The sequence below is a fragment of the Octopus sinensis genome, linkage group LG2, assembly GCF_006345805.1.
Source record: "Octopus sinensis linkage group LG2, ASM634580v1, whole genome shotgun sequence".
Taxonomy (NCBI): domain Eukaryota; kingdom Metazoa; phylum Mollusca; class Cephalopoda; order Octopoda; family Octopodidae; genus Octopus; species Octopus sinensis.
The window spans coordinates 190,285,775-190,301,661 of NC_042998.1; the positions used below are offsets into that span (position 1 = coordinate 190,285,775).

General features: G+C 33.7%; 1 protein-coding gene across 4 annotated transcripts in view; it reads right to left on the minus strand.

The window, feature by feature from the left end:
* LOC115227813 (dynamin-1) overlaps positions 1–15,887 on the minus strand; it is a 143,605-nt gene that overhangs the window by 51,465 nt on the left and 76,253 nt on the right. For 3 of the 4 annotated variants that reach the window (XM_036500590.1, XM_029798545.2, XM_029798554.2), the window contains exons 9-14: positions 15,299–15,366; positions 13,524–13,662; positions 13,279–13,436; positions 10,098–10,146; positions 8,351–8,464; positions 343–452 (exon numbers count right to left, since the gene is read on the minus strand). In XM_036500590.1, the coding sequence (XP_036356483.1) occupies positions 343–452; positions 8,351–8,464; positions 10,098–10,146; positions 13,279–13,436; positions 13,524–13,662; positions 15,299–15,366 (638 nt within the window). The remainder of the gene's footprint in view (positions 1–342; positions 453–8,350; positions 8,465–10,097; positions 10,147–13,278; positions 13,437–13,523; positions 13,663–15,298; positions 15,367–15,887) is intronic. The other variant, XM_029798547.2, reaches the window with a different exon arrangement.

Sequence of the window (15,887 nt, forward strand, 5' to 3'; positions counted from 1 at the left end):
ATGAAAGAGATTTCAATCCAACAACATTCCTGATTTAAGAAACTCTGAAAGAAAGAAAATCCATTTGTTTTTTCCTTTAATCTGCAAGATAATTTTGAATGCTGGTATAAGTAAATGAGGTTAGATAAACGTCAAGGTGAGGTTAATAAAGGTAACTCATGTCAATTATATTCAAGCAGAAAAAGTTCCGGTGAACTAGCAATGTGCAACATGCAAGACAAAGCAATAATTATATGCAGCAGGAGTATGTCAGTAAAAGCATGCAGTTAGTAAGAACTCAGTAACAGCCAATGGATTGTATGCAGACTAAAATTTCTACTGAAACAATGCACAACCAGATACCTATTTTCAGAAGAGAACAGGGCAAATGTAGGACGTCTCGACAATATTCCGGCTTCGACATCACGAACTTTCAAGTTGTCCACTGGGAGCATATATTTCTTTTCTTTTTCCTACAAAGGAATCATGTCAAAATATCCAAGCAAAGCCAGTAAATAAATGAAGAAGTTCTGAGAGGAGCAAATTTCACTCTCATTATGAGAAATAGATTTTTTTTCAATTCACTTGAGAATGGTCTTTATGGTGATAAAAAAAAATTTATGAAAATATCTTATCTAATAAATTGGGTCATTTTGCATATCTTCAAGAAATTATCTCCATTGAAATTGTTGAAACTAAAAAAAAATTACATAAAAGTATTCTAATTAAACTAAAAGTGAGCTAAGCTTTCCGAAATCGGCCGAAACTACACCTGATTATATATACACTTTAGATGAGTTGTAGTGCACCTGAGCACTGTACACAATTATTATTATTATTATTATTATTATTATATTATTTAAAATACAGAGACCATTTGAGATTTTGCTCTGAGATAGTTAGCACCTTCAACATGCAAGGGCTAACTGCATTTACAGAAAGGCATGGATGGGTTGTTAAGAAAATTTGGTAACCAGAAAAGTAAATACATCAGCAAATTTAAACAATCTAGTGTTTAGTGATATAATATAATACTAATATGATTTTTCATAGCAAAAACACTTGAATCATTAACATTTTAAAAATTCATCTTGCATGTAACATTGCAGTTATCCCAAAGAATAACTTATTTACTAAGTTTAACACTTCCAATGCCTTTTATGAATAAGGAGTGAATGATATAAAATTACATAGCAATTCACATGTAGCAAATAAAAAACATTATTAGGTGGCATTTTAGTGCATATGGCACTCATAAGATGACGATAACTTGCTACTTTGTTATAATTTTAATAATTATGTAAATATTTTTCTCTGTAATGTGTCTGAATTATGAACTAAATGATAGTGTATAGCTAGAATCAAAAGTCAGCTAATTTTATCCAAAACATAAATAAGGAGTGAATGATATAAAATTACATATCAATTCACATGTAGCAAATAAAAAACATTATTAGGTGGCATTTTAGTGCATACGGCACTCATAAGATGACGATAACTTGCTACTTTGTTATAATTTTAATAATTATGTAAATATTTTTCTCTGTAATGTTGTCTGAATTATGAACTAAATGATAGTGTATAGCTAGAATCAAAAGTCAGCTAATTTTATCCAAAACATAAATAAGGAGTGAATGATATAAAATTACATATCAATTCACATGTAGCAAATAAAAAACATTATTAGGTGGCATTTTAGTGCATACGGCACTCATAAGATGACGATAACTTGCTACTTTGTTATAATTTTAATAATTATGTAAATATTTTTCTCTGTAATGTTGTCTGAATTATGAACTAAATGATAGTGTATAGCTAGAATCAAAAGTCAGCTTATTTTATCCAAAACATAAATTCTTGAAAGTTGGAAATAGGAGTTATTAAAAGATGTGACAGCAAAAGAACAGAGGCTGTGGGAATATTGGAAAAGATAAGAATTTACATAAAATGAGAAGATGGTAAAAGAAACTAATGGGTTATCCAGATAACAATGGAAGTAGAGAGAAATTTTTCGATGATAAAGATAACAAAAGGAGAATTCGGTAAGAGATATATCTATGAATCATTTTCGCTTGAAATAGTTGGGAAGAGAGCTAGCAAACCATTCCATATATCAAAAAAATAAGCGAAAAGTAACTGGGATAATTACAGGCAAAATTTTAGTATCATTCAATAAACAAGATTAGAACAATCAAAGCAGTGAACATGTCCACTATAGTTGGAGAAAAAAAAAAACAAGAAATAGAAATGGTCAACAAATATTTCTATTATTATTAAACTATTTTCAGAAATATGAAAAAAATTTTCCAAAATTATATTTAAGACTGATTAGTTTAGACTCTTTAAAAATCTAAAGGTTTTACATTACCATATCAGTTCTGAAGTACAGAGATGTTGAGAGGTATAACAAATACTACATTGTAGGGTACATTCAAGCACTGTTCTAATATAAATACCAATCAAATGTTAGACTGTTAGGTTGGGAGAAACCATAGAAATTAATTCTATTTTCAAAAGAATGAAAGAGGATTTAGTATTAAAAAGTTTGATTAAATACTTTTAAAAATTCAAAAGTTTTGCCTTTTGTTTTCTTTTTGGGATTTTTTTTTGGGGGGGGGGGTCAGTTTAAACTTTACATATTTCACTGGAGTTGCAATGTTTACTCGGCAACATTCTTTAAAAAAAAGCTCAACAATATTCAAACTAATCTTTGTGTTAAATTTTCTTAATCTAGAAATATCAAAATGACATTACAACTATGATGTACTTTAAAATGCAAGGCAGAACAAAGCTGTATGCAGTCACAACAATCACAATCCGAAGGTGGTCTGTGTCAATTCTTATTTAGAGTTAATGATTTATTAGATGAGTCAGAGGACAGTGTCTCACTTGTATCTCCCAACATTTTTGGTACATGGTTACTATTGCAAAATACACTTCCAAACACCAGCCACTTTACAGAGTGCAAAGTGGTTGACGTTGGTCCTCAGCAAAACTAAAAAAAAGGTCCCCTCTAACTTCTACTGCCTACATTGTGGTGGTAGACATTTGCTGTTTATAGATTATTTTCATTTTTCTATTATTTTTTTTAATGGTTTCTTTAATGCAGCTTTGAAATAAAAAAAATAAGAACTTGGAAGATAAAGAAGAAGAAAAAATAGAGAGATACATTTTGTTGACCTCTACTTTAGAATGCACCATTCATGTTGTGAAAATGTGAAATAGCCATACTGACAGTTCTGAGGAATAAAGGGATAAGAAAGCTTCACAAGTTGGTTGAGATATCATGCGCATAAAACTTGGTTGCAATCGTGGAATGATCATACTTTGTTTATATGTATTTGGTATTAAAGATTGGTGGATATATTGTAATATATTATTGGGAATCAATGATACAGGATATAGTTCTTTGTAGCTAATTCAAATTCTTGGAATATTTCATCAAACTATCCCCACCCCAACTTCCAAGCACCAATAAGCAACCAGTTATGCACTGTGTTCAAAAAATTATATACCTTACACATTTTTTTTTATTTCGAAATATTCAATAATAGAGAGAAAATGTGATTGCAGTTAATATAATCAAATTTAATTATAGAAATATACATGCAGTAATGTTATGGGAATAGTATTGTTATGGGAATAGTATTGTTATGGGAATAGTATTGTTATGGGAATGGTATTGTTATGGGAATGGTATTGTTATAGGAACACCATTTCTTATAGTCCTTGTCACCTCCATTCTGTCATCCACTTCCCTCCTTGCACCATCAGGTTGGCAAATGACTCCTGGTGGCTTTCTTCACAAGAATTATGTGCTTGTTGTGGCATGTTCATAGGGGAATATAGAGGTATTTTCCTATTGCTTTTGTTTGGATAGTATTTAACAGGACACCATCTCAATGACCAGAACAGCAAAGTTTGCCACATCTGCCTGCAGATTCAGAACAAAGAACCAGAACAGATACCATAAAGCATATTATCTAATACTCTAACGATTCTACCAATCCTCCACTCCGGACTGGTACTTTATTTTACTGACCCCAGAGGGATAAGAGGCAAAACAGACCACTGAGGGAGCTGAGGTCAGAATATAAAAAACCAAATTAGATACCAGAAGGCATTTTATTTGATGCTTTAACAATTCTGACAATCCACCAACTTTCCCATGTAACTGTATATATCTTTATGAAGTTATGTAATGAGGACATGACAACAGCACCAAAACATTTATCAAAGAAACACACAACTCATAATTAAACCATTCAAATTCTTTACAAGTGATAGGTTTCATTTTCTCTAGAGATCTTTCATAGCAGCTACACATAACAAAAACATAACCAAAATTGCTATCAAAGCCAAGGTTTTTTTTCATGAAAAATAGAAAATACTTCGACTCTGACAAAAAAATTAAAAAACAATTCTGCCTAACATCCAAAAGAGGATAACTAACTGATAAGCATATTTTAACTAATACAAGATATTGTAAAGTCTAACATTTGTAGAGAGCCTAGAAGGTTTAGCTGTGAACTGTTAATGAGCTGAAAAAGTGCATTCAACCTCCTCCTCTACTGTAACAGTTTTCTTTCTCTGAGTTGATAAAACTGTATACACTCACCCTACCAAACACTCAATGCACCTGCTTTTCTTCCTCACATCAGACTTATTAAACATTTCGTTCAATCCATTCTCCTTAGTATTCAACCTGCTCATGTTTTGCTCACAAATGTCAACCACCAGTGGAAATTCATGCTGGATATCAACCACATCAAACTCACACAAGCTTAGAGGAATCTGCAAAGGCTATGGGCATTCCTTTTCTTTCTCAAACTAAAATAAAAAAAATTTTCTTTAACAAACCGTATATTTATGCCCAGTTAGACTGACACAAATGATCAATAAGGTGATGCCAGTCATATCAAACCAACATAAAATATGGCAATAAAGGACCAGTATAAACAATATTCAACATTTCTTGCTTCTTTCTTTAATTAAATTTCTGAAAATTATGCTTTCTAATGAAATTTTTTGTGAGAGTGGGGTATTATCATTGTCTCAAAATGATAACTGTACATAATTATCAATAAATTGCTGACAGCAGCATCACACTAAGCCGACAGCAAAACAATTATTTGTTGCCAAGCAGTAAATGATGATGGCAGAATCTAAATAAAAATCATCCTCATTCCTACTAAGACCTCACTGGGTTAGTGCAGTATCTGAATGTTATGCTAAATAGCTGATGAGGTTGGAACCTGATCACTCTTTCTTCAAAGCCAAATTACAATTGCACGGAAAAGCAATGTAACCTAATTAACATTCATAACAACCTAATGCTTCACAGTTACAAAACAAAAAAAAAAAAACATTTGAGAAAAACAATCCTACAGAATGTTAATATAGACAACCTGTAACAGTTGCTTTCAACAACTGGCAGTAATAATATAATAAGTAAGTAGTTCTTGAGCAAGAATGTGCTAAAAAGAAGATTACTCAGTAAACACAGCCAGACAAAAATGCCAGTACTAATGATGTAAAAACACACCAAAGTCCTTCCGGGGTTTATTTTTTTTTTATCGTTCACTTGTTTCAGACTGTGGCCTTGTTTGAGATTCGTTCTTATACAATATTGTAATTTAAAATTTTTTTCTGGTCTATATATTTTTATTTTATTTTGTCAACTTGACCTAATTCTTATAACATAAATAATAATAATGTGAGAATTCAGTTAATAAAATTTATGCAAAAAAAAAAAACTAATTTATATTGCAAGCAGCATTTTAATTTACCAATATGTAAAAAAAAAAAAAAAAATGGTAAATCAAACTGGCAAAGAAGCCTCTACATGTTCAGTCAACCTGCTTGAGATAACAGCCAAATCACGCTTAACTCTTTAGCATTCAGACTATTCTGTCAAATATAATATTTATTCATCCATATTGTTTTAAGCTAATCATGCATTATTCCGTAGCTTTAAGATTTCGATGATGTTATCACCTGTTTTTAGATTGACATTATAGGTTGGTGTGAGATACCAAATCTGGGCAGTTTAAACAGAAAACAGGTAGATTATTTGGGCCGGATAAGGCCGGTTTAAACACTAAAGGGTTAAATCACACTTAAACTCTATTATCTTAAAAAAAGGAAAGGCACATTGGATAACATAGTCCTAAGTCCGAGAAAAAGATTAGATCACTATAATTCAATCAGATTTAACCTAAATAACAATAACAAGTTGATAATTTTACTAAAGCCCAACTAAATTCTTATTGTTTTGAAAATTAATTGAAAGACAGATAATGCATTCTAATAAGAAATGTTCCCTGAAAGGTAAATCTGAAGATTACTAATATTAAAATATATCAGTAACAAATGTTGGAGATGGCAGAAGTGAAAAAGAAGTGTTTTCTGTTCTTGCTTTGCTTCATTTTCCAAAACTTGAAGGCAAGTGAAATTCAGTGTATAGAAATTTTTAGCGAGTAGATAAACAATTTACTAAATATTGAAGTGTCATTTGAAAGATTGCTGTAAGATCATATCTGAGAGAGATGTTTTCGTGCATGTTATTTAGATGGCATTTCAAAACTGAAGAAGTAAATTAGGATGTTATACCGATAAATAAAAATGTGCTGTTTTAATCATTGTGTAACAGTATCCTCTACTTGAATATGCTTTAGAAAATGAAATTGTGAGAAAATAATCTTTATTTGCCCTGAAGTGGAAAATATAAAGAACTTGTTACTGGATATTATCATCATATTACTAAAGAAAATATATAGAGTTACTATGGGATTTATGAAGAATTTAGCCATTTAAGTATATACACCACACAGTTTGTGAAAATTTATCAACTTTTCATGTATTCACGTGCATGCATGCATGAGTGTGTATGTGTGTGTGTGTGCATGTATATACTTTGCAAAGAAAAGGTTGACAGTGACTGTGAAGTTTCTACTTACTAGCCATCATCGAACTGCAATGTAGTTAGGGTCTCCAAGATTTATATATATATAGTTTTTTTTTTTTTCAATGATGGAGTCACCCAGTGGATATGCAACTGCACATTCATACAAACATATCCAAAAATATGCATATAAACAGTGTATAATTTCATAAAGATATGCATTAAAAAAAATACATATACACATATTCACATTCACACATATACATATATCATCATTTAACATCCACTTTCCCATGCTTATTTTGTTTTCTACAGCTGGATGCTGACAGTGGAGAAAGTGAAAGGAAAATTTAGTAACCAAATTAACAAATAATTAGAATGCTTACAAGGCCCAACATTTAACGAGAAAAGATTATAAAATACAGTAAAGCATAATAATTTACAAAATCAAATCTCTCTATACTACACATTTTAGGCTGGATAACAAATTTTCCATAATACTAGATTTTACTTCTTATGTTATTGCACATTTTAATTACCTCAGTGTTTATCAAAGAGAAACTTTTTTTATGGTTGTTCGACCTGCTGTAAATGTTTCTCAGATCACACTCCACCAGCTTCATAAAGAACACTTTGGATAATATGGTTCTAGGTTCTCTACATGTAGCAAAAAAGCAGGACAATCTTGACTGGAATGCCTTTAACCCTTTAGTGTTTAAATTATTCAGTTAAATGTAATACTTCTTCATTCAAATTCATCATCATCAACTTGAATTAATCATGCATTATCTTATAGCTTTTGAGGTTTCAATGTTGTGATTGTTTATTTTTAGAATGTCACTGTAGATTAGGTGTGAGAGGCCAGATATTGCCAGTCTGAATATAAAACATGTAGAATATTTGAGCCAGATATGGCCGGTTTAAACACTAAAGGGTTAAATATAGGTCTGCTTGATAAAGACTGACCTGAAGCTGAACAATAACTAAATATATACCTTAGGAGAGTACACTACAAACTAATTCTTATATACACAATAAGAATTAATGCTACACATCCAATCAATTCATTCACACATTTTTCTTTTACATCAGTAAACATTCCATGAGTTCTTGCCAGCATTTTAACTCAGTGCTTCTCAAATTACATATCAAAAATATTTCTATTTCACTGCAAATTTCACAGAAATAAAATAACTTATGTAATATATAGCACACTGTCACAGTATCTCTGACAAAGCAGACAGTTGATAACAAACATATAACATGTGTCATACTGACACAAAGAAGGAATGGTGACACAATGAAGAAATATCACACGCAACAGACCACTAGCATCAGAAGTGAGATTCATTACCACTAACATTCTGTAACTGTTATGAATTAATCCATACACAATATTAAGTTCTATATAGAGAAATATTTCAAATATTAAACACAATTAAAAATAAAAGAATTATATATACATACCTCTTCATCTTTAAACCAAGAGAAAGTTTCTGCTGTCAGGACAAACCAAAAGTCTTTCGATCCACCTTTCATGAAGCTGATATTGTGCAAGGTCAACCACCCTCGACGTATTACCTGGAAAATGAAAGAGCAAAAATAAAAGTAGTAGTTTATTGAAAACCATTCTTAGACCCATGCAACTTTTAAAATAACATTTCTGCAAGAAAGTTATGCTATACTTCACAATGCCAATACCAACTTGTACAAAATCACAAACTTCACTATATGTATATATGTGCCTAGTTTTGGCATATGGGTTTATATTGCTGATACCCTAGTATTCATCATTACCACCACCAAATAATACAAAATAAACTGACATATGTATTTCTTTACTACCCACAAGGGGCTAAGCACAGAGGGGACAAACAAGGACAGACAAACAGATTAAGACGATTACATCGAACACCAGTGCGTAACTGGTACTTAATTTATTGACCCCGAAAGGATGAAAGGCAAAGTCAACCTCGGCGGAATACATATGTGTTTATATTATAGGCCATCTTGTAACAACTGGGAAGTGGCAATGCTCAATATGCAGAAAGGGAGTATGTAGGAATACAATACTGTGAACCCAATGCAAATAATGGGTACATAAAATGCAGTGGGATATTGACAGGTTGAAAGAAAAGGATTTCATATGCTCAGGAGTGACTAATAGTAAGAGCACCTAAGAAATGAAGTCCCTCAATTATTCATAAAGCTTCTTACATCTAGCTAATAGCTTCCATTATGAAGGTGACCTAATCAACACTAGAAGTAGGTGCTGAGAAAACACAGAAGCTAGAGTAAGGACATAGTGAAACAATTCAAAGCTATTAATTCTGCTGACAGCAAAGGTTTCTCTCAACAAGTGGGAAGGCAAAATATACAATACAGTTCTATATTTAAGAGATGAGGAATTATGTACATTATTTACATTTGACGGATATTTGTCCTCATCATGTTTGTTGTTAACACAACGTTTCAGCTGATATACCCTACAGCCTTCATCAGGCATCTTGGGGAAATTTTGAACCTGGGTTCTCATTCCTAAGGTATTTTGTCGCCGTCGTCATTATTATTATTATTATTATTATTATCATTATTATTCAGCAGTCTTCAAAACTTGCACTAAGAATAAATAGGTAAAATTACTACCTGTGATGCAGGTAGTTTATTCTATCTCCCTCTGACTTTTAGTTCATGCAATTGAAAAAGCCACATTACTTATGTGATGATCCAATATACACACACACATATATATGCGCAGGTGTGGCTGTGTGGTATGAAGCTCACTTCCCAACCACATGGTTCCAAGTTCAATCCCACTGTGTGACACCTTGGGCAAGTGTCTACTATATTAGCCTCAGGCCAACCAAAGCTTTGTAAGTGGATTTGGTAAATGGAAACAGAAAGAAGCCCATTGTGTATATATGTATGTATGTATATATCTATGTGCTTGTGTCTTTGTATTTGTTTGCCTCACCACCACCACTGCCGGTGTTTTTGCATCCCCGTAATTTAGTGGTTCAGCAAAAGAGACCAATAAAATAAGTATTAGACTTTAAAATAATAAGTACTAGGGTCGATTCATTCAACTAAAAATTCAAGGCAGTGCCTCAGCATGGCCACAGTTTAATGACTGAAACAAGTAAAAGATAAAATATATATATGTGCATGCATATGTTTATATATATATATATATATATATATATATTGTACGTACTTGATTCCCTAGTTTTCTTTTACTGGTGTTTTCAGACTTTTGTTGAGCACTAAAAAAACACAAATAAATAGTATTAGTTTGAAATAAAATATTTTGCTCTGAATTGATAAAACTGATTACACAATAAAAAAGCTGGTAGCATTTTTGTTTCTATCAACATTATTCGCGACAGGACAAATATATAAACTTAATATATAGGAGAAAATACAAAAAAAAAACAATTAAAGACAATCACAACAATGAACAAAAAACACCAGTATTGCAGTGATAACACCTAGAATTGAAGTAAGTAAGATGTACAGCATGTCCTTTACAGCCATGCCCTTCACCACTCCCTTTCTCTGTCAAGAGGTGCTTGTCTTGCAAGCTTGTACCACATAAAAAGCATCCGTTTCAGTGTCATGTAAAAAACACCCATTTCACTGACACATAATAAGTGCTCATTTTAGTGTCAGGGAAAAACACCCATGCTTGTTCTATGTGAAGGCACCTGTGCCAGTTCCACATAAACGGCACCTAAGCAGGTGCCACATAAGAAGAACCCATGCTGATGCAAGGTAAAAGCGCCCATGCTGGTGTCATATAAGGGAAGCACTCCGTCGGTTACGACGATGAGGGTTCCGGTTGATCCGAATCAACGGAACAGCCTGCTCGTGAAATTAACGTGTAAGTGGCTGAGCACTCCACAGACACGTGTCCCCTTAACGTAGTTCTCGGGGATATGCAGCATGACACAGAGAGTGACAAGGCCGGCCCTTTAAAATACAGGCACAACAGAAACAGGAAGTAAGAGTGAGAGAAAGTTGTGGTGAAAGAGTACAGCAGGGATCACCACCATCCCCTGCTGGAGCCTCGTGGAGCTTTAGGTGTTTTCGCTCAATAAACACTCACAATGCCCAGTCTGGGAATCGAAACCGCGATCCTATGACCGTGAGTCCGCTGCCCTAACCACTGGGCCATTGCGCCTCCTGGTGTCATATAAACAGCACCCAGCACACTGTGAAGTGGTTGGCATTAGGAAAGGCATCCACCCATAAGAATGTGCCAAAACAGACGATTGGAACCTGGCGCAGCTTTCCAGCTGGCCAGCTTCAGTCAAACCATCCAACACATGTCAGCATGGAAAACAGACATTAAACGATGATAATGATGAAGAAGAAGCAAATGCAAAAACTGTTAATGACAAAACACAACAGCAGGCCTTTGTAAAGTAAACAATAAACTTTCTGTTTTTGTGGATAATTTTCAAGATAATTTTAGATAGCTTACCACAAGATTTGTTAGAGAAGACAAAACTACAACTGAAACTTGAAATATGCTCATAGCAGAAAATGACAAGAAACATTTCTAATTGAAAGAGCTTTGTTTCAAGTAATTTATCTCAAACACTAAAATGACTGACTAATCTGACACTCAGCACATCAACCACAAGCTCAGTGAGCAATGCAAACAGTGAAAATATTGCTGGAATGCTTTAATTCTTTCATATTTAACATCCACTTTCCATGCTAGCATGGGTTGGACGATTTGACTGAGGTCTGGCAAACCAGATGGCTGCACCAGACTCCAATCTGATCTGGCAGAGTTTCTACAGCTGGATGCCCTTCCTAACGCCAACCACTCCGAAGGTGTAGTGGGTGCTTTTACGTGCCACCGGCATAAGGGCCAGTCAGGCGGTACTGGCAACGGCTACGCTCAAATGGTGCTTTTTATGTGCCACCTGCACAGGAGCCAGTCCAGCGGCACTGGCAATGACCTCGATCGAATGTTTTTTTACACACCACCAGTACAAGTGCTAGTAAGGCGATAAGGGTAAAGATCACACTCAAGACTGTAAAAACTTAAACTGCCACCCTACTATATTCATAAGTCCTGTTTGACTTGAAAATAGATTAAAAACAAAGAAAACTATAACTATGGCTACGACCAAAGACAACTTAAGTAGCATGAATATGTCAATGAAATACCTATATCAATAGGAAATATGTCCTGAAATAATGATTGCTACAAAATTGAATAAGGATAAATTGAAGGTAACCTAAAAAAAAACAATCTGAGATGGATTGGGTTATTAAAAATTATGAATTGAAATTCAGAAGGGTGGACAAGTTCATGTGCAGTAGGGAGAAACTGAATTTAATACTGAAAAATTTCTTTTCTCTCAAATGAAAAGTCTGTTCTGAAATGTTAGATTTCAACATCTCTCCATGATATACAAACTTATCCAAACTCACGAAATTCACAAAATACGAGAGGTTGAGTTGAAATGATCAGGTTTGCATCGAAAGAACTAGCAACTTTCTTATATGATAATGTTGATCGATATTAGTTAATATTCTTTGGCAACATAACCATGGAAGCTTCTAGGCCTCCTAGAAATAGCAGTCACATCTCACTCAAATCACACACAACTGTTTTAAAAAAGGAAAGAACACAAATAGAAATATAAAGGATAATGATGTCCTCCTAAAGATGCTCCGAAAAAGTTGGGATGGTCATGGCTTGTATGTTTCTGATCATAAGTCTGTTGGATTAGAATAGACACAGAGCTAAACGCTCCAGTTCACTTTTAGAAAGTATCAAGCTATGTTCTAATAGAAGCAAATGCAAGAGAACATTAATTACTATAACTATGATGTATTGTAAGTATTAACTTGAATAAATTTAAATTTGAATCTAAATTTTTTAATTCTTTAGATTTCAATTATAATCATTACTTCAAAACTCTCAAAATAAAAATTGAATACTAAAATATTAAAAATCATCAACAACTAGGTGCAGGAGTGGCTGTGTGGTAAGTAGCTTGTTTACCAACCACATGGTACTGGGTTCAGTCTCACTGCGTGGCACCTTGGGCAAGTGTCTTCTACTATAGCCTCGGGCCGGCCAAAGCCTTGTGAGTGGATTTGGTAGACGGAAACTGAAAGAAGCCCATCGTATATATGTATATATATGTATATGTGTGTGTGCGTGTATGTTTGTCCCCCTCGCATTGCTTGACAACCGATGCTGGTGTGTTTATGTCCCCGTCACTTAGCGGTTCGGCAAAAGAGACCGATAGAATAAGTACTGGGCTTACAAAGAATAAATCCCAGGGTCGAGTTGCTCGATTAAAGGCGGTGCTCCAGCATGACCGCAATCTAATGACTGAAACAAGTAAAAGAGTAAAAAAGTAACTTACTTTGCAAAACCAATGAAATCTTCATGGTTTGTATTCATATATGCTAATTGAATGTCAACCAAGAGAAGTAAATTATCTTTAGATTTCTGATCACGCTCACGAATAACAGAATTAACAATCCTTTCTGTTTCTTCTCGCAGAAGGGGGTAACGGGACATCTGAAAAGTAAGAATATAATATATAGATTTAGGTAAGAATATAATATATAAATTTAAGTCATTAAGAAATGAAAATTAAAATCTTACTTTATCAGTACATTTTCTCACTACACTTGTAAGTTCGGAAACAACCATATCAACACATTTTAAAGATGGTTCACGTAATTTTTCAATTTGTTTTTTGACAATTGTCTCAAAAGCCATGTCTGGTGTGAATAAACCAGTTCTAGAAGACAAAAATTAAAAACATTTAGCCTTAAGAAATTAAAAATGATGATATGTTAATATATAAAAAAAGAGAGCCTGTATGATGTAAGCTTTTTGAGGTGGGTTTTCTAAATCTTATTTATAACTATGATAGTATCATAGGTTATATGTTTTCAACCAGCTAATCTATTTCTTTACTACCCACAAGGGGTTAAACACAGAGAGGACAAACGGATTAAGTCGACTATATCGACCCCAGTGCGTAACTGGTACTTATTTAATCGGCCCCGAAAGGATGAAAGGCAAAGTTGACCTCGGTGGAATTTGAACTCAGAACGTAATGGCAGACGAAATACGGCTACGCTAAACACAGAGAGGACAAACGGATTAAGTCGACTATATCGACCCCAGTGCGTAACTGGTACTTATTTAATCGACCCTGAAAGGATGAAAGGCAAAGTTGACCTCGGCGGAATTTGAACTCAGAACGTAATGGTAGACGAAATACAGCTACGCATTTCGCCCGGTGTGCTAACAATTCTGTCAACTCGCCACCTTCAACCAGCTAATCAATGAGCTACAGTATTTATGACTTTGAAAGTGGCAAGAGAGTATCTGTAGCTCATATATTTCATCTGATACTGACATTTGTTTTTCACTAGGATCTGTTTACTTCCAAATAATTAAACAACTTATTGATATTTCAGCCAGCTTCAATAAGGGTCATCAATGTCTCAATTTTAACTGTTGCTTATCTACAACTCCAAAGAATGGGTTTACAATGCAACATCTTACTATAAACCGCAGTCATGAAACAGAACATCAATTCCGAGATACTTACATTTCAATTCATCAGCCTACTTCTAATAGGAGAGTTTTTTAACAAATATCAACCATGAAAATTAACAGTCCATAACAGGACACCAGTTTTCTATTAATCAGCTCAATATCTCCAATGCAGCTACTTACCAAAGTTTGCTTTATTTACTACTTCATACAATTTAATTGTATCAGACACCTAGTGAACCATATACAACTCATTTCTCTACAACTACCACACAACCTGCTTTCAATACCTAAAGTTACAATGTCATCTTTAGCCATCTTACATAAGCACTAAACACTCTCTTCTACATGAAGAGAATTTATTGGTTCTCTTCATGTACTTTTCACCCACCTTGCATTCTAACCATTTTCCTATTGCTAAACCCATATTTCCAGTTCTAACTCTGTCATATACATAGCAAAACTTATGTATTGTGACCAATGACTATTCATGCTAATAGGTATTCTAGTACACCTGGTGCAACAAGTACATAATCTACTTTTGCTTTCTCATTGTTTGCAATGACTAGATGTTATTGACTCCTTGCTTATTCCTTTCTAATAAACTGTATCAAAAAATATTGTTAAATGTCTTTAATTACACAATGAAGCTACAAAGATCACTAATTTCACTAAGACTTTTATAAGAAATGTATGAGATGATACCTTCCAATTGTATTTATTTCTTTGCTGTATAACTTTGTTTTGCAGTAATATTGATCAAGAAAGAAAGATTTAAAAGTTAGTTTGAGTCGATTAAACGTTTTTAGTTTATACATCAAACAGTTCCAGCTAAAATCAAAAGGAAAAGCAAACGAAGAATTACATACCTAATACCATGAATATTTCGAATAGCATAACTAATTTCACGGCGAAGTTCTTTTTCATCAAATTCCACCTAATAACAAAAAAGGGAAAAGAGACAGCAATTTTAATATAAATATATAAAATATGAATTATGAAAACAAGAATGAATAAATGAATATCATAAGCTTGAAAACAAAATACTCTTTTATCGAGCAAAGGTTTTTCATGTCTCCTTTTTTGGCACCAAATTATACATTTTCAAAGGTGTATCTCAATGCATTCTTCTTTTGTGCATGCATTCTTAAAGTGAGAGAGATTGTTCCAGAGATGGGAAAGCCTGCAAAGGTCATGAGCAGCAACCACTTCTTTTTTGTACTTATATTGGTACTTATACTGTGCCGGTGGCACGTAAAAAGCACCCACTACACTCGCGGAGTGATTGGCATTAGGAAGGGCATCCAGCCGTAGAAACACTGCCAGATCAGACTGGAGCCTGGTGCAGCCCCTGGCTTCCCAGACCCCGGTCGAACTGTCCAACCCGTGCTAGCACGGAAAACGAACGTTAAACGATGATGATGATTGGTGTTCACCCCCAAGATGAGTTATACCAAC